Source organism: Budorcas taxicolor, chromosome 1 (genome assembly GCF_023091745.1).
Source record: "Budorcas taxicolor isolate Tak-1 chromosome 1, Takin1.1, whole genome shotgun sequence".
Lineage (NCBI taxonomy): Eukaryota > Metazoa > Chordata > Mammalia > Artiodactyla > Bovidae > Budorcas > Budorcas taxicolor.
Window position 1 is genome coordinate 160,693,283 of NC_068910.1, and position 25,456 is coordinate 160,718,738.

Here is a 25,456-nt window from a genome sequence, read left to right on the forward strand (position 1 = left end):
GTTTTTCAAATTTTATCAAATTACTGGTGTTTAGCTGAGCTGTTTTTTAAAATGATTTTCTCTGTTTTTGGCTATGCTAGGTCTTCACTGTGGCGAAGGCTGTTCCTTAGTTGTGGTGAGCAGGGGCTACTCTGTAGCGGCAGTGTGCGGGCTGCTTATCGCGGTGGCTTCTCCTGTTGTGGAGCATGGGCTCCAGGATGCGAGGGCTTCCGTAACTGCAGTGCATGGACTCAACAGTTGCGGCTCCCGGGGTCTAGAACCCAGGATCAATAGTTGTGCTCAGGGGCTTAGATGTTTCCAGGCATGTGGGATTCTCCCAGACCAGGGATCGAACCTATGTCTCCTGCACTGGCAAGCAGATTCTTTACCACTGAGCCACCAGGGAAGCCCCTTAGCTGAACTTTATAAATCAATATTCATAAATTATGCAGGTCATTAACTGGCTTTAGTTATTTTAAATTTTTTTCAAAATTATTTCAGTTTGAACCAAGTTTAAGCAGTAATTGGAAAATTTTCTAGATTACTTATCTCTACAATAAATAAAATTAAAACTAAATTAAATTTTTAAACATGGACAGACCAATTCTTTTAGCAGTTATTGATGTTTTATACTTCTCATCACTGAAGGAAAAAAATGTAAGCCCTTGTCCCTCATTTAGAGATAAGAGTCTAACAATTCAGAGACTCACTCTACATTTAGTGTCCTGCTGATGAAAACAGAATGCACGTCTTCTCAAGTCTTAGGATCTAGCATTGACAACGGTCATACCCCAAAACAATGTCAAATTATGATTTATTAAATTATTTGTGGTGGATTAAAAGCAAAGTTTCTTCTAGCTTTCAGTAGAAAAATGAAAAATGCTCGCTTCCTTGAGAACAGCCCTGAAACTAATCATTTAACTTCAAAATTCACACAAAACTGTTGAGTCTCTATAAAAAAAACTATTTTCCTAGGAAAAGTCACTGACATGATTATCCCTATTGCCAGGATCATTGCTCCACGCATGAAAAGGAAACAAATAAAAATGTACTATTCCATTACTGCTTTTAAAAAAGCCTTTGCTTATAATTGTGTTAATAGGTATCTGTGGCCACTATTTGGGTTCTCAAGGTCAAATGTGGCATAGATTTGGGTTCTCGAGGTCAAATTTTCCTTAAAATTTAAGGACCAGGGTAAGGTGGGGGAGACCATGATCTGGGCAGTCTACGTGCCATGAGTGAAGGGAGATATCCATAGCTTGCTGCCTTTGAATGCGTTCTTCCTTGTGAACCAAAAATGGAACTGACCAAAATCAAGCATTAGCCTTTGGTTCCCCAGAGATCAAGTCCCAGCTCTGTAACTTAATGAGCAAGTTACCTCGGTTCTCTAAGACATTTCCTTGCATCTGCTCTGTGGGGGGAAAAACACCTCCTTTTGTGGCATTATTGTGAGGATTAAATGAAAATGAATCTAAAAGGTTTAGGACACTGCCTGCCACAAAGTGAGCAGGGAGCAAACGGAGATGATGATGATGAAGAAGAAACTTATGCTAACAGAAGCATTCAGCGCAGATTTAAAGAAATAGACCTATATTTCTTTCTCCCTGATTCAACCATTTCGTGTATTTTTAGATTATTTATTCGTGGCCCTTTCTCACATCTGAGTAGAAGTTAAAATCCTTTAAGGTGTATAGAATGCTCCAGCAACCACTGGTGGTAAGGAAGAGGGACTTGAGAGCAATCTGGTATCAAAAATACTTTCAGGCTATCTGTCTCTGGTATGACTTTTTCTCTTTTTTCCCCTACTAGAATATATTATCAGCTAGCTAGTAACAATTTCCTAAGATAAATTACTGAATTTGCCTACCCTCTGTCCTCGTGTAGAGAAAAAACTTCACAGAGAAACACCCCTATGTTTGTCTACTCTCCAGTTCTGAAGCTGGTCAGCTCTAAATCACTCTATCTCCCTGCCTCTGGGGTGTTGATAATTTCCATATACTGCTGCTGCTGCTGCTGCTGCTGCTGCTGCTGCTGCTGCTGCTGCTAAGTCACTTCAGTTGCATCCGACTCTGTGCGACCCCATAGACGGCAGCCCACCAGGCTCCCCCGTCCCTGGGATTCTCCAGGCAAGAACACTGGAGTCGGTTGCCATTTCCTTCTCCATTCCATATACTGGTTTCCTGTTACTGCCCTAATGAATTATTACAAACTTAGTGGCTTAAAACAACACAAGTTTGTTTCCTTACGGTTCTAGAGAACCAAATTCAGTTTCATTGGCAGAAGTCAAGGTGTCAGCAGGACCTATTCCTTCTGGAGGTTATAAGGAAGGGTCCATTTCCTTACCCTTCCCCAGCTTCTGGTGGCCAGCTCTGTCCTTGTCTGTGGCCTCTTCCTCCATTTTCAAAGCACATCATTACAAAGCTTTATTTCTTTCATCTCATCACCTTCTCTTCTGCCTTCTTAATATAGGTACATCATTGGGCCCAATTTTCAGACGAAGAGATTATCCAATTTAATCCTAAATCATATCTGCAAAATCCCTTTACCATATAAAGTGATATATTCCCAGGATCTAAAGATTAAAATGTTGACTATTGTGGGGTATTATCCAGCTCATCACATGAATTGTTGGGAAAATGAGTATGAGATTACATAGTTTTATTCTTCCGGAAAAAAACAATCTGCTTGGTGTTTAAGATACTTGTTTAAGAAAAGCTCACCTATTAAAGTTTGAAACACTGAAACAGAATGCAACAAGATACTTACGTTTCTTTGTGGGACAAATCTTCACATTTATTCACTCAGGTGCTTTTATTGGCCTTATCATCATTGACTGAACTTTGAAGAAGGTTTTTGTATACATCACTTTCCCATTTAACAGGAAGAAGAGTATCAGATAACTGCAAATGTCAATATTTGTATGATCAATTTTGAAAATGGTGGTGTTTTTTGCTATTATCATCTTTACTATGTATTTTGCATTGGTTGACATTGATTCATAGATTCTGGAAATATGCTGGCATACATTGATAAAATATGAATAATTATAGTTCTCTGATAAGGCTAAAGGTAAAAGCAGGTTTTAATCTACTTCCAAATAATTTATACTAAAGAAAACTTAACTTTTAAAGTTCTTTCATGATCTATAGCAGCTAAAACCTTGTACCATTAAAAGAAAAAAAAGTGTCAGTGTCGTAGGTTACAGCTACAGAGTTAAATTTAGCTATCACCAGGCATTTATTCTTCAAAACAGTCAGCATGTAGAAAACTAATTGTTAACTATTTAAAACGGTCTCAGAAGTGTTATCTTAAAGCAAACTAGTCATCATCACAATGGAATCATCTCTATCAAAATGTGGAGATTAGGTACATGCAACCCAAATTCTCTCATTAAAAATATTATGTGTTGTTAATGCTTTAACACATAGGCAAATCAAAGTAGCAATCATGGTTTAAGATTCCCCAACTAGCTCTATCAACAAAATTAAAATAATCACTCTTTGGTAAAAATCTCAGCATGCTCTGAAAGCAAATCCTTTTTACCAAGTTTCGATGCTAAATTTATAATCCTTGCTTTTCAAATTTTCAGAATCAAAGCCCTGTTGGTAGCAAACATTCTTTCATTAGTTGGAGCTCTCTTGATGGGGTTTTCGAAATTGGGACCATCTCACATTCTTGTAATTTCAGGAAGAGGCATATCAGGACTCTACTGTGGTAAGTCGTGCACACACACACACACACCCTTCCACACAAACACATATGTACATCTGAAAATTATTCTCAAGGTAGATGTGGTTACATGTAGGGAATTTTTTGAGCATAAGGTGACATCACAAAAAGGAAAGGCAATAGCACAAAGTTTCAGTTCTGAGTCAGGGAGGTTTGGGACCAGTAAGTGGAGTTGTAATGAGATGTTCTTATCCAAAGCAATGACATCATTTCTAGTCATATGCTCCAAGACAAATTAGTTAACTCTTGGTTTTCTTATCCATTAAATGAGAAGGATAATAATATCTACCTCGTAGGGGCGCTTGTGAGAATATGTGTAAAATGTTCAGCATAAAATCTGACTACAGCTAGCTGTTATTATTACTTACGTTGTTCAGTAGACACTGGAAGACTGCTATGCCCAGAACCCCTAACTCTACCCTTATGGCCTGCCCGGCTACTGATGTCTCTGTCTCTCCTATCTGGAAAGAGCTTGATGTTCTGGCCCATCTCTCAGGCCACATTTCCTTACCCTATCTGCTTCCACACTTGGCTGGTCCAAGTGTTAAAGTGAAGGTGGCCATAGGGAGAGGGGCTCAGGCAGAAGCAGCCAGTAGAGGAGTTCAGAATGGTGGAAAGCTGCTTTTCCCATCTAAATATCTGAATCACTATTTCTTGGAAACAGCTCTTCAATCTTCCTGAAGCAATTTACCAGCAGCAGCCTAAAGAAAGGGAGGATAGTCCATTCTCTAAAATAGTCAAATCTTTTGTTCCTCAATCCCAGTAATACCCATTGTCCCAAATCACAGCCACTAATAATAACCGTTGCGGGTGAGAGAGGGAAGGTGATGGCACAAAATGCTGTATGAAATATTTTTAACACTTTTACCTGAAAAAGAGGAAAGACTACAATTCTGTGCATTGTCAATGATTGGTTGAACCAAAAGTCTGGTCTTCTGTATTGCAGGCAGATTCTTTACCAGCTGAGCTACCAGGGAGGCTCGAAATAAAAATCTAAGATTATTTAATTAAATGGCTCTTCTTGTTATTTTCAATGTTAATACAAATAACTGAAATGATAGCTTGATTAAGGTAAAGAGGCAACTCACTTATGGGAAGAGCTTTGGATTCAGAATGCGTCAATTCTGGCACTGTCTTGGTCTGGCCTTAGTAATTGAATAGAAGGCTCGATTTCCTCCTCAGTATTAGTTCCCCCTTACTGCTCTAATGAATTACTTCAAACTTAGTGACTTAAGACAACACAAATTTGTTTCCTTACAGTTTTGAAGACTCAAATGCAGTTTCACTTGACTGTAAAATGCAACTAATAACACCATCAAAGAGATGCAAATCAAGATTCTTCTTTATTTTCTCTCTACTTTTTGAAATACAATAAGAAAAAAATTATAAAAGATTTTTAGTCAAATTGAAAATAGATGTTATATACAGTGTGTAGCAACCTATTACTATCATAACTAAGTAACTTGTACTCTCCAAGCACCTTCTAAAATTATGTCTGATCCTATTATGAACATTCAAATAGCTAAAAATTAATGAAAATAAATTAATAAAAATTAATAGAAAATACAATTTAATTTCAAGTTCATAAGACTTCAGACCAGGTGGCCAAAACAGCTCAGCTGAAGAAGGCGTTAGACTGAAGACTTCAGACCTATGAGCTTATCTGCATTTTCTGTTCTTGAGGTATGTTTGGCTTTAACAAAAATACTACAGCCCAGAATAGGACCAAACAAAGTTTATTTTTTATTTTTTTCCCCCTGCTTCTTTAAGATCAACAGACCACACAGTAGAGTTGCATGTAAAAGCAGAAATTTAGATGCTGTATCAGCCATGCAAATGTTCATGGGATATTAAGAACAATTTGAAGCATTAAAAAATATTGAAACAATTCTCAAAAGCATCTTTTATACAAAGACCATACATTTCCATTTGATAGGCCCACAGTATATCTAAGAGGAAGCCTCTGACAAATCTCATTTTCAGAAAATGCCAAACATTGCATTCAGTTTTGCTCCTTGACTAGTCTCTGATCTTTTTATGCTCTTAGCAAATGGCTAGATTCTCCACCATTTTCATCATGACTGGTTACATCTGCATCTAGGAAAACTACAGAAGGCATAACAGCTGAGAACTTCTCAAAATTTTGTTTTCTTTTAAGCATCAGAGGGCTTCCCAGGTGGCCCTAGTGGTAAAGAACCCACTTGCCAGTGCAGGAGACATAAGAAATGTGGGTTCAATCCCTGTGTTGGGAAGATGCCCTGGAGGAGGACATGGCAACCCGCTCCAGTATTCTTACCTGGAGAATCCCATGGACAGAGGAGCCTTGCAGGCTACAGTCCATAGGATTGCAAAGAGTCAGACGCAACTGAAGCGACTTAGCACACACGCAAGAATCAGAAGTCTTTATTCAAATAAAATCTTTTCTGAAGCCCATTATTTAGAGAGAATAAAGAAGCTAGTTTGCTCTGGTTGGAGTAATTGGGGGAAGAGCCCCTGAGTCCCTTAACCCCTAACACCTCTCTACACACCCCGCCCCTCCACTCTTAAGTGTAACTTTGAGGCACCTCCACATTGTGGAAACTCAAGAAGGGCTTTGTTCTCCTGCTAACACTCTATTGCACTGTGATCTTGGGTAAGTCGTTTCTCACCTTTATCAAGTAAAGAGGTTGGCATAGACTTGTTCTAATTTCCTTTAATCCCATGATTTTAGAGTAAGAATATTACTGTATTTTTAAGAATATTGTTAAAGCATTCTTCAATCTCTTTTCTGAAGATAACCTAAGGCATCATGATACAAACTCAATATTAACATGAATTTTTTAACTAAATAAAGACAATGCAATGAATAATTGCCAGATGAATGACTAACCATCTCCTTCTATTTATATCTCCAACTACAATTTCATTTGGAGTCTCATCAACAAACATTCTTTCCATAAATCGTGTCTGCCGTTGGTGACAAGGGCTCTTCCTTCCAATAAACGCAGAAAGAATACTGACTGTACTTAAAACAAGGTTACTGCTGTTGATGTCATCCTGATTACACTTAAACGTGTATGTTCATGTTTCACTCAGGGCTAATTTCAGGCTTGGTTCCAATGTACATTGGTGAAATTGCTCCAACCACACTCAGGGGTGCCATTGGTGCTCTTCATCAGCTGGCCGTTGTCACGGGCATTCTTATTAGTCAGGTAAAAACTCCCATCCCTTCCCTCACCCATCCTGTACTTTACCCAGCTTCTCTCCCCCGACTGGCCACTCTTACTGTAAAACAACACAGAGGAAAAGACAGTTCCACAAGTGGTCTTGGAGGTGGCAGTACAGAGACATAGGCTTTTTAGCTCAAAGTTGAAATATTACTAATCCACGTCTCACTTTTCCTCTGGAAGTTGTGGTGGAGTTGGCACTGAAGGTGACCTGGTAAGCCACGTCTTAACTACTGGAGCTATTCCAGAATTAAATTATTCCATTTAGATTTCAAGGGAAAAAATTTCAAAATTTTGGCTGCCTGGGTTTCCTTTTTTCTGAGCATCTTTCCTGCTCAGATTTAAAATGCAAAGGATTGCAGTAGCAGTTCTTGTTCAGTTACCTTATTCTTTCCTTCTCTCCTGTGTTCTCAGAGGGAGTCCTCAGAACCTCAAACTTTATGACTATCCAGAGGATAAACTAGTTTGCAATAGGGATCACAAAACTCGTTCTCTCAGAGTAATTGCTTTATCTATGTAACCCGTTCTATTTAAGTTCTGGGTAATTGTCCAAAGTTATGCATGATTTTTGCTGTTGTTTTAGATATCAAATGTGTGCTTAAAAGTTTGGTTGATTTCTATCCTAAATGTCCCATAAGAGTTAATGAAAACAAATCTAGGTGAACTCTTTGTAAAACAGAGTCCCTAATTCAGTTAAGGAGAGACATACTAGTTAAGCATACTTGCGCATACTTGAATCAAAGTTGTCAGGAATTACTATCAAACAGCCAATGTGCTTTTTCAACACATTCTTTCAGAAGGCGGATCCAAAGTGATGTGTAGTTGATATGCTTCCTCCCTGCCTTTTCAGATTGTCGGCCTTGACTTTATCCTGGGCAATCATGAGCTATGGCACATCCTGCTTGGTTTGTCTGCTGTGCCAGCCATTCTCCAATGTCTGTTGCTCTTCTTCTGTCCAGAAAGCCCCAGATACCTTTACATCAAGCTGGATGAGGAAGCCAAGGCAAAGAAAAGTAAGTCTGTGGTGGTTTTCCTTTCTTCCTATTGTTTTGGAATTATCAGTTAATGAGAAACACTGCACGTGAATGGATACTCATGAAATTGGTACCAATGCTTTTCAAATGAAGTCAGTGATTGTATGTAAGAATATGCATGATCACTTAATATGACTGGTACCTGTCATTTTGCAACCATAAACGTTCACACAAGCCCAAATAGAAAATCCACATGCAGTGTATTGAACTCAGAGACCTCTAACAGATCTTCCCTACATTATACGTCTATGATAATGAGGAATAAGATGAAGCCAAATGTTCTGCTTTCTTAAAAAATACAAAGACAGGATTTAACAAGAAAGGATTTCCAACACCCATTCTCTTAGGTAATAGAACGGGCTATGCAGAACTGTAGTTCTTTCATTAGCATAACAAAAATAAATTTATTTTTGTTTTGACCTGAGTTGTGTCAACCTGATCATTTTGGGGGACAGGCTTGAAAAGACTCAGAGGAAGTGATGATGTCACCAAAGATATCACTGAGATGAGAAAAGAGAGGGAAGAAGCATCAAATGAAAAGAAAGTCTCCATAATTCAGCTCTTCACCAATGCCAGCTACCGACAGCCTATTCTAGTGGCATTGATGCTGCATGCGGCTCAACAATTTTCTGGAATCAATGGGGTAAGTTTAAGAACACCCTCCCTCACTCTTAAGAGCAAAGTGAATTAAGACAGATGAGGACAGGAGTTTAAGTAACTAAAGGACATGTTAAAATGCTGACATCACAGATATCTTGAAAGAGCATTAATTTTACCTTGCCTCGTCTGCTTTCTAAAATTACCTTACAATTTTTAAAAGATGTCAGTGATCAGTGGTCTGCATGTCAATTAAGATGGAGATTAAAAGGCAAGTTATAACAAATACAAAAGAGGGCAAAGGAGAATAAATATACCAAGAAGACTGAATTACCAGGGGCTTCTAGAGTTGAGTATCAAATTTAGGATTTCAGATAGCCTAGGCAGTAAGACTCGTGGTTCCTACTATCTATTCAAATGAAGTGTAGCAGATAGCTTAGTGCAAAGTTTCCTGTCATCCAAGAAATTTTCATTGTTTGCGGAGACAGCACACAAAATAAACAGTAGAAGGGACTGATATGATATTGGTGAGTGAGGGTAATAGAAAAGACATGACTGAAGAACACACTGAATACTAAACTAGCTAGCTTTTAGCTTTTGAAATCTTTGTATTATGCAGACTAAAATTGTCTTACTGACGGTTAGCTGCTAGAAGAAAAAACTTAAGCATTGGTTAAGAAACTAGATTTTAAAAACCACTTATCCCCATTCAGTGCTGTTAAAAATGTGATTTGGGCTTCTACAGTGAGTCAACCCCAGATTCACAGACACTGTGGGGGTGACTGATGGATGGGCAGAGACGTAGAGGAAGTAAAGAAAGTATTTCCCCTGAGGTGAAGCAAAAGGAGACCTGAGCCTCATTCCACAAGCTGAATGCTCTGCTCTGGCCTCTATCCTCCTTTAAAGGTCCTTGATGTTGATTTTTTAATCTCTTAATTCTTTAAAACTTTGGGTCTCAGAGACCAAATCTCTCTGAGCTCTCTCAGCTCTGTGTGTGTATCCAAGAGCACAACACTTAATCTCTCTGAGTGTCCCTGCTTTAGCTTCTATCCCAGTGCCTGGCTTAGAGGCATCCAGGAAATGTTGAACCAGAGGCTTTTGGGTAGGACAGTGTGCAGTGAGCAATCCATTCCTCACTGAACACAGTCTGAGCAGTCCTTCTGCATCAGCCCTGTCTGCAGGACGAGGCTGTAGGAAAGGAATGACAGAGGATGACACAACCAAAGAAAATGACTGTTGTACACATAAAGACGTAACTAATATTAAAGGCTATTAAGGAGGCTGTGAATCAGATTTCTCCATTTGTACTGACATGAGTGGAAAATTTTGGGTTAAGTGCAATGAAACCAAAATTCTTATACACACTGGTTCAGTTCAGTTAAAAGTTGCTCAGTCGTGTCTGACTCTTTGTGACCTCACGGACTGCAATACACCAGGCCTCCCTGTCCATCACCAACTCCCGGAGCTTACTCAAACTCATGTCCATTGAGTCGGTGATGCCATCCAACCATCTCATCCTCTGTTGTCCCCTTCTTCTCCCCTTCCTTCAATCTTTCCCAGCATCAGGGTCTTTTCAAATGAGTTGGTTCCTCAGATGGCCAAAGTATTGGAGTTTCATCTTCAGCATCAGTCCTTCCAATGAATATTCAGGACTGATTTCCTTTAGGATGGACTGGTTGGATCTCCTTGCTGTCCAAGAGATTCTCAAGAGTTTTCTCCAACACCACAGTTCAAAAGCATCCATTCTTCTGGGCTCAGCTTTCGTTATGGTCCAACTCTCACGTCCATACATGACTACTGGAAAAACCATAGCTTTGACTAGATGGACTTTTGTTGGCAAAGCAATGTCTCTGCTTTTTAATATGCTGTCTAGGTTGGTCATAACTTTCCTTCTGTCCTTTCCGTCTTTTAATTTCATGGCTGCAATCACCATCTGCAGTGATTTTAGAGCTCCAAAAAATAGTCTGTCACTGTTTCCCCATCTATTTCCCATGAAGTGATGGGACCAGATGCCATGATCTTCGTTTTCTGAATGTTGAGTTTTAAGCCAACTTTTTCACTCTCCTCTCTCATTTTAGTGAAGAGGCTCTTTAGTTCTTCTTTGCTTTCTGCCTTAAGTGTTGTGTCATCTGCATATCTGAGGTTATTGATATTTCCCCCAGCAATCTTGATTCCAGTTTGTGCTTTATCCAGCCCAGCGTTTCTCATGGTGTACTCTGCGTATAAATTAAATAAGCAGGGTGACAATATACAGCCTTGATGTACTCCTTTCCCACTTTGAAACCAGTCTGTTGTTCTTTGTCCAGTTCTAACTGTTGCTTCTTGACCTGCTTAAACATTTCTCAGGAGGCAGGTCAGGTGGTCTGGTATTCCCATCTCCTTAAAAATTTTCCACAGTTTACTGTGATCCACACAGCCAAAGACTTTGGCATAGTCAATAAAGTGGAAGTCAATGGTTTTCTGGAGCTCTTTTGCTTTTTTGATGATCCAGTGGCTGTTCGGTGACTTGAGCTCTGGTTCCTCTGCCTTTTCACTGGTAAGAGTGCAAATTAACACAATTTCTTTGGAAAACTATTTGGTAGTATCAGTCAAAGCTGAGAACACACACACACTGTGATCCAACAATTCTATTCCTAGGTGTAAATGTGTACATATTTTACCAAAAGGCTTGTACTAGAATAGAATGTTCACAGAAGCACTATTCATAATCACTCTAATGATAACTACCTAAATAAGCATCAACAGTAGAATGGGTGACTAAATAGTAGAATGGGTAACTCAATAGTAGAATGGGTAACTCAATTGTGGTATATCACTACAATAATACTCTAAATAGCAGTGATAATAAACAGCCTGCCAACGAAACAATGTGGATGATTCTCACAGAGGTAACGTTGATGCCAGATATAAAATATACATCAAACAGTTCCACTTATATCAAGTACAAGACTAGGCAAAATTTATCTACAATGGCTGAAGTTGAAAGAGTTTCCTTTGAAAAAAAAAGGTGACATTTAGGGGGCTTCCAGAAGGCAGGAAATGATTTATTTTTTACCTAGATTATACAGGGGTATTGGAGAAGACTCTTAAGAGTCCCTTGGACTGCAAGGAGATCCAACCAGTTCATCAAAAGGAGATCAATCCCGGGTGTGGAGGGACTGATGTTGGAACTCCAATACTTTGGCCACCTGATGCAGAGAGCTGACTCATTTGAAAAGACCCTGATGCTGGGAAAGATTGGGGGCAGGAGGAGAAGGGGACGACAGAGGATGAGATGGTTGGATGGCATCACCGACACAACGGACATAGGTTTGGGTGGACTCCAGGAGTTGGTGATGGACAGGGAGGCCTGGCGTGCTGCAGTTCATGGGATTACAAAGAGTCGGACACAACTGAGCAACTGAACTGAACTGAACAGACACAGGTGTGTTTAGTTTGTGAAAATTAATTGAGCTGTACACTTAAAGGATATATGTACCTTTTTGCATGTATTTTAACTTTAAGAAAAAGTTTTAAAACTGAAAAATGTTAGATGCAGATGTAGAGTTTTCAGCTGAATATAAGGATAGTTTAAATGATTGGAAGTTTTGCACACTAAAGGAAGATTGTGATTTCTCCTTTTCTGGAAGAAGAGGGATGATAAAACCTTTTGGGATCTCTCGGAACTCTGGTTCCATTGAAACACTCAAAAAATAAAGAACCTAAAATAATTCTTGCATTAAAGCCTTAGCACTAGGCTTCTTGATTAAAGCTAAACTATTCCCATCTTTCAGATATTTTACTACTCAACCAGCATTTTCCAGACAGCTGGAATCAGCCAACCTGTTTATGCAACCATTGGAGTTGGTGCTGTCAACACAGTTTTCACTGCTGTCTCTGTAAGTGAAATACTCTAAATAAATATTCTGCTTGTTCCTCAGTCCAGAAATAGGAGTGAAAAAAACCTTGTAACATAAAAGCAACCTGTGATTTATTGTCTGCATGTACTGGATATGTAGATAGAACCATGTGAGTCACAAGAAGAGTCCCAGATGTGAATAACCAACCATTGTAGTGAGATTAGGCATAACTGATTAGGCATCCCTGTCTCCAAAGATGTCATTTGTCACTCACTAGTGAATCAGGAACTCACTTGGGGACAAGACACTTGGTATTTTTGTGTAAATACCTAGGCTTTTTCTCCTTTGCTCTGTACTTAAGTCCCTTAATATTAGCAAATGTGTGTATGCATGCTCAGTTGTGTCTGACTCTTTGCAACCCCATAGACTGTAGCCCACCAGGCTCCTCTGGGATTTTCCAGGCATGAATACTGGAGTGGGTTGCCATTTCCTACTCCAGGGGAATCTTCCCAACTCAGGGATCGAACCCTCTTGCGTCTCCTGCATTGGCAGCAGATTCTTTACCACTGCACCACCTGGGAAAGAAAGTGTGAAACTGTTAGTCATTCAGTCATATCCGACTCTTTGCGACCCCATGTACTGTTGTCCATGGGATTCTCCAGGCAAGAATACTGGAGCAAATTGCCATTCCCTTCTCTGGGGGATCTTCTGGATCCAGGGCAGATTCTTTACTGTTTGAGCCACCAGGGAAGCAGAGAAGCACCCTGGGAAGCACCACCTGGGAAGCCCCTGATATTAGCAAACAGCTTGTCATTTCTGTCAGTACTGGATCTTCCACCTTGATTCCTATCCATGGTTGAAATTTTTTATCCTGATATCTTAGGGGGAAAAAAAAATTAAAAAAATAAACATTGTCCTCTCAATTAGATATCTAAGTCTCTAGCAAAATTAAACTGATTGAGCAGATTCTTATGATGTTAGGTCATTGGGCAGAGCTTCCAGGCAGCTCTGAGGCTTCACATGTAGCTCAGTTGGAAAAGCATCTGCCTGCAGTACAGGAGATCTGGGTTCAATTCCTGGATCAGGAAGTTTCCCTGGAGAAGGAAATGGCAACCTGCTCTAGTATTCTTGCGTGGAGAATCCCATGGATAGAAGAGCCTGGCAGGCTACAGTTCATGGGATCACTTGTTTTTCATTTTCTGCACATGGACTTTTAACTATTACCTAGAGTGGTCAATAATTACAGCCTTGCTACCTAGATCAAAAGGCAAGTTTGTCCAGACCACAGTAAACAGAACTGGACCTTGGAAAGAGAAGGAAGAACAGATAATAAGGGAACACCAGTGCTTATGCCCTTAGAGTTAATGCTTGTTCAATCCAAAAGGCCACTCTAAAATCAATAAAGGATTGGTACTGGGATGGAATCCTAGCAACTATTTGCATTCTTTTGTCTCCTGAGATAATATTTTTGCAAATCTCAGTTCAACATATTTTTCTCATATAGAGATTGTGATTAAAATATTTTATGCGTAACGGGATTTGCTATGTGAAGAATCAAGTTACCAAGATCAGGGCAATTCAAACTCTAAGAATGCCTAAAAAGAAAACTACTGTAAAATTCCATTGTTGTCCACCCATCCAACCCCACCAACTCCATGGAGTGGGAGGAGTTGTTCTGAAAATAGTGTCCTGATTATTTTGAATATACCTTTTTAGAACTCATCCTTTTAGTCGGTGAACATTTTTGCAGGAGTGACATAATTTTAAAAGTCAACTCTAATCAGCCATCTAATGAACTCTCCAGGACCACAAGTAATATTTAACACTTTTAATTATATTTATTTTTGAAAAGTTTTAAAGTTCTAAGAAATACCAAAAGGATAACCTCTCAATCATCCAGACCTCTTGCCAAAATCAGCCAATGTTACTGAATTCTGTGTATCCATTCAAATAAAGATGTGCAAATAGGAATATGTACTGATAACATAGTAATGTTTCAACAATTTGGAGGGAATATAATGCTTTTTTTTTTTTTTCTGAATGAGTATTTGGAGAGAGAGACTTTCTAAACTTGATGCTGAATGATGTTCTATATTTTGTATTTTCTTTTACACTAATGATCCAATAGATGGAAACCTGTAATCTTGAGTGAGAAAACAAAACAGAAAGAAATATGAAGCAAACTGAAAGACAGCATGGGTTTAGAGGAGAAAGAGCGCCTCCAAGTAGCACTGAGGATCTGAGTGCTACACACTGTCTGTGGGGAAAATGGAAGTTAAGGTCAGGCATCCAGGTCTCTACGACCTGACCAAGTCTCACCCTGGGGCAGTGCTCACCTGGCCCCAAGGGAGACTGACTCAATTTTCAAGGCATGTAGTTTTAGAATTTATAATCCTATCAGTAATACTTGTTCAGAAATAGAAGAAACAGATGTAGTGAAAGCCCCTTTTGCTGAAGAAATGCTCCAGTTTCCTTGGCGGCTTGACATGGTGTCATCAAATCAACTTTAAAAGTCATAATATAGAAATAGTCAAAATATAGAGAGAAATTTTATGAACTAGAGGAAGGTTTGTTTTTCCCACTTCATTCTCAACAATTAAATATGGGTTCCTTGCTTACCACTCTGGAGTGATCTGAAAGCCTGAGAAAAAGGGGTTTTCGCTATAAGTAAAAGAAATGTTTCTCAGATATTTTCAGAGCCAAAGCTCACTGCACTAAGAGTATTGGATTGCTGTTGATTTACTGATAGATTTATGAGAACAGCCAAGTGAGAAATTATGACAGGTAATTTTTGTGTGTGTTTGACTCACCAACCTTGGCAGTATTCCAAGGATCAAGCCAGAGTCTATTCAGCAATCTCTGGTCCTCGCTAATTGTAAATCTTAAACATTAGTGCAAAGATCCCGACCCAAAGGAGTTGATGCCAACTCTCCTAAAATAGGATAAAAAAAGCACTTTAACCTTTTGTTTTAAAGTCTTATCTTTTCAAGTGGAGAGTTCATTACCAAGACCAAGTACTTTCAGGCTCACCAAAAAAAATACAGACCTGACTCTTTGGTAAGATGATCAAGTTCTGTATTTTGCCCCTGAGCGGTCACAATTTGACTTTGTTTGCAGTAAGGAAGTTGGATGATGATAGTTGACACGTCAATAATTGCACTGTTTCAGAAGTCTGTAGTGCTCAAACGCTTTTAATTATGACTTAGGATAATTATCATAAGGGAAATTAATGTCACATTTATGTAGACCCTTCATATTTTATTTTTGTAGAAGGAAATGGCAACCCACTCCAGTATTCTTGCCTGGAGAATCCCATGGACGAGGAGCTTGGTGGGCTACAGTCCACGGGTCACAAAGAGTGGACACAACTGAGTGACTTCACTTTTCACTTTCATATTTTAAGGGTAGAAGAAATACTGGACATCCAAGATGTCCAGTCTCTAACTATTGCACCCAAAGTGATAAACATCAGGTGGTGATAATGCTATGGTTCTTTCTCTAGAATGACCTGTTCAAATCAATGTGACAAAAGGAAGACAGCATCTGTTAATCATCTCTGGTCACTGAGACCAGTTCTACCTTTCTGGACAAGAGTCACTTCCCTCCTTAATTCCACATCTGCAAAATGGGATAATAGAATGGCTTCTTCTCAGCTGTATAGATTTAAAAGATCTCTTTGGCAGTAGAAACTATTGAAGTATAAAGCCACTATGTTTTAAAACTTCCCTAGGTGTTCCTCGTGGAGAAGGCAGGGCGACGCTCTCTGTTCCTAATTGGAATGAGTGGAATGTTTGTTTGTGCCATCTTCATGTCGGTGGGACTTGTGCTTCTGGTGAGTCTGGGGCCTGCACTCAGATTTTTGGTTACCCAATGATAGCACTTCTGAGCCCCAAGTTAAACATCTGAGACTTACTTAACAAAATAAAGCAAGAGAAACAGCATATAAAACAAAAGAGAAATGTGAAGAAAAAGAGAATTAGCTTCAGGGTTTAAAGACTGACCATCAGCAAGTAAATGGTGCTTGTCACCCGGGAGAGGCAGGGTGTATAATAACCAGGTTTCAACCCTGGCTCTGCCACTTGGCTGCTTGTGTGACTTTGAACAAGTACCTAGACCCTTCCACCACTTTACAGGGTGGTTGCGCATCCTGTCTACTGACCTTGGTATGAGTAGAAGCAGAGGTCACTAGATCCTTGCTTTGCTTCTTCCACAGAAAAAGAGTGACTAGGAGGCAGAGAAAATCCGAATCCAGAGGATTTCTTATAGCTCAAAAGATTTAAGGGTGACTCAGACTAGGAAAAGGGAAAAAAAACTCATCTACGACTCACTGGAAAAGACCCTGATGCTGGGAGGGATTGGGGGCAGGAGGAGAAGGGTATGACAGAGGATGAGATGGCTGGATGGCATCACTGACTTGATGGACGTGAGTTTGGGTGGACTCCAGGAGTTGGTGATGGACAGGGAGGCCTGGTGTGCTGCGATTCATGGGGTCGCAAAGAGTCGGACACGACTGAGAGACTGAACTGAACTGAACAACTAGAATAACTTATACTTAATTGAACATAAACACATCAGGAAGAGTGCTATGTCCCCTCTGAACTCAACAAGGACTTAGCTACAGGAAGAAGCAGTCAATGATCCCAGTTCCACTTTTATTTATTTATTTTTTCTCCTCAGAATAAATTGCCTTGGATGAGTTACGTGAGCATGACATCCATCTTCCTCTTTGTCTGTTTTTTTGAAATTGGGCCAGGCCCCATCCCCTGGTTCATGGTGGCTGAGTTCTTCAGTCAAGGACCACGCCCTGCTGCTTTAGCAATAGCTGCGTTCAGCAACTGGACGGGCAATTTCATTATAGCTCTGTGTTTCCAGTACATTGCGGTAAGCAGCCTAGTTCTGTGCAAACTTACTGAACAGAAGATAAGGTTTAACAGCTGCTAATTGGAACTGTTTCTTCTCTGCAGGACTTCTGCGGACCTTATGTGTTTTTCCTTTTTGCTGGTGTGGTCTTGGCCTTTACTCTATTCACATTTTTTAAAGTTCCAGAAACCAAAGGAAAATCCTTTGAGGAAATTGCAGCAGAGTTCCGAAGGAAGAGGGGTTCAGCTGAAACGCCCAAAGCTGCTGTAGAAATGGAATTCCTGGGACCTACAGAAACCATGTAGAGATAACCTGCTTTTTGACATGAACAATAACAGGAAGAAAGCAGTGTTTTTTTAATGACACTTTTTTGAGAATTTTATATCTGTATCTTGAAGTATTATTTTATTTTTTATAGAGACTTTATAGGCTCTGATCAGAAGTATCATCAAATATTACTAAAAAGTATTTTTTTCTTTTAACTTAATCTATGTTGGGTGGTAAGACTATAAGAAAACCAAAAAGTCTAGCTCATTTTGTTACACTAACTGGCAAGTACATTTAGTACCAAAAAAAAATTTTTTTTGTTACTTTGATGACCAAATGGTTTTTATAAAATTAAACACTAAATGGCTTGGTCATTTAGCATGGGTTATCCGTTAATAATAACAACTATCATAAACTTGTGCTAATTCCTTGCTGGCTGAATCCCTTGAGCTATATTTTGTTTTGCTTTTTTATTGACCACAGCCTGGTTTTCTGAGTTGTCTTATAAAATACACTGAAACAGTGAAAATACAGCAGTCTAATGTTAGAAATTAGAAGCAAAAGATTGCTCTGTTTGTTAAAAAATATTTTCTGAACTATTATGTTTTAAAATAGGTTGAAAAGGTGGGGTTGGAAGATCCTGAGGGTGACTTCCTGAAAATTCAAAAACATTGAATTTCAGCCTTGATGAAAATCCTTATTTAATTTTCCTGGAAAGACTGAGTTCCCAAAGAAAAAGCAATCATTCTTTTTGGTGTTTCCTTTTTTGCCTTGGCAGTATATGGAGCTATCTAAGCTGTTCTATTACGATTGCTAACATTTATTGTATACTACTTACGTGCCAAGCACTAAGTGCTTTTACCTATGTAGACAAATTGGAAATACACAGATGATTAAACAGACTTTCACTCAGTCAGTTTTGCAACTATGGAAATAGAGTTCTGAAGGATACCAAAGGCTTAGCAGGGAGCTGAAATATCTCCAGACTCTTCCTCACAAAGTGGAGCACTGAATCAATCCTTTTTACACTTGCTTTAATGTATGGAAGAGTCTCTTTTTAAAAGTTCTTTTCAAGAGTGGGAAAAAAATACTGAACACTTGAGGGGGTTTGCTTTTTTTTCTTTGACCAAGGTTGTTTACCTTTATGTAATTTGATATTCCAAGCAAGACGAAATTATTTTTTCTCACTTTGATTTTTGTTTCTTTTTGGCCAGTTTGGGATTATCTATGTTCCCCTAGCTGTTCTAGGACACCAAGTGAGCTTAAATAGTTTGGTAGACCTTTTTTTCTAAACTGTGAACTCAGTTTAAAAAAAAAGAAAAGTAGGGACTTGGAGTAGGGCAGAAGCAGGAAAATGGCTCATCCCGCGGCTCCTGTCTTCTTCAGGATGCTGGTGGCCTTTAAGAAGCCCAAAATTGCACCAGTAAAGAAATTTAACATATTTATAGGTGATGAATGTGATTTATTCAAATCACTATTCCCGATCTCATTTAGAATAAAGTAGTAAGTGTTTAGGACTTCCCCGATGACTCAGTGGTAAAGAATCTGCCTGCCAAAGCAGGAGATGCTGCTTCAACCCCTGAGTCAGGAAGATCCCCTAGAGAAAGAAATAGCTACCCCTCCAGCATTCTTGCCTAGAGAACCCCATGGACAGAGGAGACTGGTTGGCTATAGTCCGTGGGATCGCAAAGAGTCAGACACGACTTAGTGACTGAACAACAAGTAAGAGTTTAAATAAAGAACCCACAAGACCCCTTTTAAGTTTTGATTAATTTTTCTGACTGAGCACAAATTCTCAAAATTCAGACCCTGATGTTTTCTGCCTCAGAGAAATGTAAATAGCATGTATTGTTTCCCTTTCATAATTTTTTCCTTGCAAAGGTACTAGTGAGTTGCAAAGAAACATTCAGATGAAAGAAGCGGTTAAAGCTTCATACTAAAAGGAACTAGCTTAACATAATACAAACTCCTAGGTTCTCAGCAATATTCACCATAATATATAATAAGAGTGACACTAATTAGTTAGATTTAATCCCAGGGAAATTAGATGTGAGTTTGAATGGTTAATTTTCGTAATACACTATCATTTCTGTGGAGTCGTTTTCATAGTCGAACATCCTTACAAATGTGATCTTCTCTTAACTTGCTCGGAGCGTGGTCCGGTCGTTCATCAGCTACATCTAGTATTGTCCACTGTCCTGACACCAGTGCAGGGGTTTCCTCTCACTTCCTCTTCCCCGCTCCCTTCTACAGGATCAGCACTGTCGTGCACTCTGAGACACAGTAAGAGAATGCCTCACATCAAGGAGCTCAGTCTATTGAGGAGTTCAGGAAGATCACCTGCATTTCTTGCCTTCTGTCACCTCAGTGTAGAGCACTTTGTAAATAAAATGCACTCAATAATATACCTACCTCAGAGAGCTGTGAAGATTAAACATAAAGTGCTAAGCAGAGTGCCTGGTACAGAGAGGGCACTCAATAAATGTTACCTAAAGTTAGTATTCATGACAATACTGTTAGGACACAGAGCTATCATATATAAGATAGTTCCAGTTTTTTTCTTTTGAATAAAAAAATGTTTTATAAATGCAATATAATATTTTCTTACTTCCAGCAACAATCCCAAAATGACAAGGGAATTGTAAGAATTAGGGGGAATATTAAGCTGTCTAATACTTAAACCCATACTTGATATTTCTAAGTAGGGTATAAGAGTTTTTCTTGTATTTTTAAAATTTGCTTCTGCCTAAGTTATTTTTAAGAGGTCTATATGTAGTATTATTTCTTTGGATAATGCTAAGTACAAAATAAAATGCTGTGTATCATATATAAATGTAACAACAGGATTAAATCACAGGACAAGGCCAAGCCTTCTTGATAAGATGAAAAAATGAGGACTTCTATGGCGGTCCAGGGGCTGACTCTGTGCCCCCAGTGCAGAGGCCTAGGTTCCAACCCTGGTGGGGGAACTAGATCCCACATGCCGAAACTAAAAGATTCGGTGCGCCGCGATGAAGATCGAAGACCTTGTGTGCTACAGTGAAGATCTGGCATAGTCAAATAAATATGGAAATAAAATTAAAACCATTTAAAATATTAGATTACCTAAAAAGGTATAAAACTAATTACAAAAGTGTATAAACTAGTGTATGTGAATATTTCTTGCTAGCTTATTATTGTATACATAGTAAAGCAATGTTAGGCATTATCTTGTGCTTACAGTGTCCTAAGCAAAAGTGCTGAGTAAAGTGTGCAAAAATATAATTTTTCATTGCAGTTGTATATTAGTGATCTGAGGAGAAAGGGTTTATTGCCAACCACTCTTGAGCCATCTGCTGGTGTTTAAACTGCTTTCCAATTGGGTGCATGTTAGAAAGAATCATGAAAATACACTGGTTTTAGTTAAGAGTGTGTATACACTGCAGTTTTATGTCAATAAATATATTTCTAATTATTGTGTTACTTTATTTTATGTAGAAAATAACCACATTTAAGAAAATTGGTATTGGTTTACTATATATAATCATTTCCTTCTCACAATACTTTTCCTGTTCTCATACTAAAGATAATATGTGAGTTGCATTTTAAATCCAAATATTATTTCCATCAAGCAGTTGTTTTGATTATCAGTTTAGTAGGGAAAACTAACTGGTAGGCTAGGTAAGAACAGTTGAAGAGGAATGAAGGACTCCCTTTGATGAAAATAGAAATACTTCAATTCAGTAAATATTTAATTGAGGTCCTATTATGGACACAACACTTTATTAAAGTTTTGTAAAAGATAAAAAGCTTAGAAAACATGGTCCCTATCCTCAATCACCTGCATTCTCATAAAGAAGCTAAACTTTAAAAACAAATAGTTATGGCACAAGGGGCAGAATAGGAAAAACTGTAAGTTAGTGGTTTTAAAAATTTTTAGTGGACATCTAAAATTTTCATCATATGTTTAAATAGCTGCAAAGGATATAAATTTTCAAAAAATTTATATATACATTTAAAAATTACTATGCTCTATTTATCCAATAGCATTTAATTACCATAGTAATTTGTTACTCACCATAACCATTTTTGATGAAATTATTCCTTTTCTTATTTTTAAATTTTCATCATGAAATTTAAGAACACTAGCAAGTAAAATGTACATATAAAAGCATCTAGAAAGTAAAGGCAGGTCACATACAAAGAAACAGGATTCATAAAAGCATGTCATATCTGAACAAAAGCTGTGAAAGCTGAAAGGCTGTGGAGCAATACCTACAAAATTCTAAGGGGAAATGATTTTCAGCCTAGAATTCTGTTCCCAGATGTACTATCAGTTCCAGACATGCAAAACTCAAAAATTTACCTCTTCTGTACCTTCTCTCCTGAAGCAAGAGGAATGTGTACGGTGCCAAAAAGAGAAAGAGAGAGAGGAAAAACTGAGAATGAAAGACATGGAATTCAGCAAAAGGGGAGGATGGAAGAAAAGTCTCAGGGCCTGGGTCATAGGTGACGGCAAGCACCAGGGCCTAGAAGACAACCAGTTCAGACTGAAGCAAGAAAAAGAAGGTTCTGGGGAAAAACAGAACTAAAATATTTTCTGATGTGTTTGGCCATATGCGGAATAATTTGGAACCTTTAGGAAAAACGAATAGTGCCAAACACATAGAAAACTAAACAAATGCAAATACAAGGCAAATATGAATTCCTGGGGAGAGAGTGCGGTAGGGAGCAACATAGAAAAGAAATGTCCTGGTGCACTACTCAACTCAATGGTGAATAATTATTTAAAAGACTGGATATTGTTACAATTCTCATTTTCAAATAAAGTTTCTAATAGTACTGTTTATGAGATATGTGGAAAAGAAAGGTGAGGAATTATGAGGAAAAGCTCAATGATAATTAACACAGTAAGTTGTTGACACATAGCCACCAAAATCTATAAAGCAAAAAATATCCATATGAGGCTATGTGCTGGAAATTTTCCCTGTGCTCCTGCAGTCTATGTTTACCCATTGTGCTCTGCTCTGTGACTCAGAAAGCTGGTCTCTTCAGACTCTATCATCTAGGTTCCTTGCCTTTGGCTTCTAGTTGAGTTTGCTTAATGCGCTGCCCTGGTGGGAAATGGAAGGATAAGAAGAGGGAGAAGGAAGGCTATTGTTTCCTTCAGCTTCCAGCCTCCCTCTCCTTGGGCAGTGACTGTATTCCTCCACTTATGGCCACAGCTTCCGTATAGCTCCAGTTATATCCATTACTGGGTTCTGGTAATCATTGCCCCAAATCTTGCCTCTTTTAATCCCAGAGTTGGCAATGGCATCATACTACTGTGAGTTCTACTACCACTAGTCCCAGGTACTTGACCATCACTTGCGGTTCCTTAACTTGGCCCCCTCCCTTGTAAACTGTTTCTTCATTAAGCTTCTTTAACGACTCCTTTGCAGTGGGCCAGCTGCTTCTGTTGAGACCCAAAGAATACAACATATGAACTTGAATGTAGAAATTAAAGCTTTGAGAAACAGTTAAAAATTTTTTAAGGGGCTTCCCTGGTGACTCAGTGATAAAGAATCCACCTGCCAATGCAAGAGACACAGGAGATGCAGGTTCAATCCCTGGGTCAGGAAGATCCTCTGGAGGAGGAAATGGCAACCCACTCCAGTATTCTTGCCGGGAAAATCCCATGGACAGAGGAGCCTGGTGGGCTACAATCCGTAGGGTTGCAAAAGAGTCAGGCACAACTTAGCAACTAAACAGCAGCAACTACAAAAATTTTTCAAATATTCACCTATAAGAATATTCATGGTTGAAGAAGGCTGGGGCAAGAACTTATTGTGTTTTTTTCAAATATATGTAATATAAGCCTATGTTATTATTTGACCTTTAAACTATAGACATGTATTACTTTATAAAAAATTATTGCATAACAATAAATATTTTAATTTGAACTATTGAATCAACTGATAAAATGTTACTCAGCACAAAGGTGGATGAGCTTATATATACCAAATATATTTAGACAGATGAGAGAGGCTGAGAGGGTAAAGAGGGGTAGAAAGGGAAGGAGAAGAGACAGAAGGAGAGAGGAAAAAAGAAGAATGTACAGTAGTTAGTGTTTATGGATAGATGATAGGATTTCAGCTAGGTTAGGGTTATGGTTGGGGTTGGTGTTCAGCTATGTATGTTTGTGTGAGCATGCGGTCCAGGTTTCCTTCACTGTGCATGTATATTATGCTTATAATAGGCCAAAAAAATGTGGGGGGAATTAACCTTCTTTCAGAAATAGATGGTGAGAAGAAAAGGAGAAACAGGTCTGCAGTTTGCGGAACGATAAAGAACTTTATTACAATGCAGGGATGCATGAATGTATTTACAGACTCATGGAAAAGAAAAATAGAGAAGAATCTTAAGACACATGAGAGAGGATAAGTGAAGCCTGGGAAAGTTTAACATAAAAAAATTATAGGCAGTGATATTAGAAAGGAGGAGACAGGTGAGAGAAAAAAATTTTAAATGAAAAATGATATGAAGACATTTTGAGACAAAGAGTAAAAAGGTTGAGGTTGCTTGTATAAGGTTAACTCTCCATTTTCTGCAGAGAAAGGACTAGATGAGCTCCTACCTGAGCAGGAATCCTGAAGTTCATTGATTCCTGAACCAACTCCTATAAATCAATTGCACCCTAACACTAAACCCTGCCTATAGAATTATCAGCTGAGTTTACACATCTTGGGCAGTTTACACAATCCTCTAAAGTTTCAATCATTTGCTCTTAATGTGAAATGAAAGTAAAGATAGCACAGATTTTGCTTACATTATAGGATTTTGCAAGGTACAATAATTAAAAAAAACATTTTTAACTGAAATGCAGTATGAAATATGTACATAATTTAGTCCTCTAATGATGTATTTGTCTTCTCAGACTGCCATAACAAAATACCATAGACTGTGTAGGTTCAACAACAGAAATTTCCCACAGTTCTAGAAGCTAAGAAGTCCAAGATTAAGGTGCCAGCTGATTTGGTTCCTAGTGAGGGCTCTCTTCTTGGCTGGCAGATGGTCACTTCTCGTCACAAGGCAGAAAGGGTTCTAGTGCTTTTTCCTCTTCTTATAAGGGCATCAGCTCTGTCAAATTAGGGGCTTACCCTTATGACCTCATTTAACCTTTATCACCTCCTCAGAGGCCCCAACTCTAAGCAGAGTCACTTCGGGGTTAGGATGTCAACATATGAATTTAACAGGACATAAACATTCAGTCTATAAAAAATGGTAAGGAACTTTTACCTTCAGGAGAGAAAAAGAAAAGACACAATGAGGGAGGGCTGGAAGTAGAAACAGGACCAACTTGTCTTGGAGGAATTAACATGTTCTAATATTCTATTAAACCAACCTCAGATATGCAGATGACACCACCCTTATGGCAGAAAGTGAAGAGCCACTAAAAAGCCTCTTGATGAAAGTGAAAGAGGAGAGTGAAAAAGTTGGCTTAAAACTCAACATTCAGAAAACGAAGATCATGGCAAATAGATGGGGAAACAGTGGAAACAGTGTCAGACTTTATTTTGAGGGGCTCCAAAATCACTGCTGATGGTGACTGCAGCCATGAAATTAAAAGACGCTTACTCCTTGGAAGGAAAGTTATGACCAACCTAGATAGCAAATTCAAAAGCAGAGACATTACTTTGCCAACAAAGGTCCGTCTAGTCAAGGCTATCATTTTTCCAGTAGTCATGTATGGATGTGAGTGTTGGACTGTGAAGAAAGCTGAGCACCGAAGAACTGATGCTTTTGAACTGTGGTGTTGGAGAAGACTCTTGAGAGTCCCTTGGACGGCAAGGAGATCCAACCAGTCCATCCTAAAGGAGATCAGTCCTGGATGTTCTTTGGAAGGAATGATGCTAAAGCTGAAATTCCAGTATTTTGGCCACCTCATGCAGAAGAGTTGACTCACTGGAAAAGACTCTGATGCTGG

The 25,456-nt window shown here is 38.8% G+C and overlaps 1 protein-coding gene across 1 annotated transcript in view; it reads left to right on the forward strand.

Annotated features, from left to right (window-relative positions):
* Positions 1–17,549, forward strand: part of SLC2A2 (solute carrier family 2 member 2) — a 34,240-nt gene extending 16,691 nt beyond the window's left edge. Inside the window, exons 4-11 of the mRNA XM_052642387.1 lie at positions 3,569–3,693; positions 6,784–6,899; positions 7,765–7,927; positions 8,404–8,591; positions 12,319–12,423; positions 16,115–16,216; positions 17,062–17,265; positions 17,349–17,549. Of these exons, the coding sequence (XP_052498347.1) occupies positions 3,569–3,693; positions 6,784–6,899; positions 7,765–7,927; positions 8,404–8,591; positions 12,319–12,423; positions 16,115–16,216; positions 17,062–17,265; positions 17,349–17,549 (1,204 nt within the window). The remainder of the gene's footprint in view (positions 1–3,568; positions 3,694–6,783; positions 6,900–7,764; positions 7,928–8,403; positions 8,592–12,318; positions 12,424–16,114; positions 16,217–17,061; positions 17,266–17,348) is intronic.
* The last annotated feature ends 7,907 nt before the right edge of the window (positions 17,550–25,456 follow it).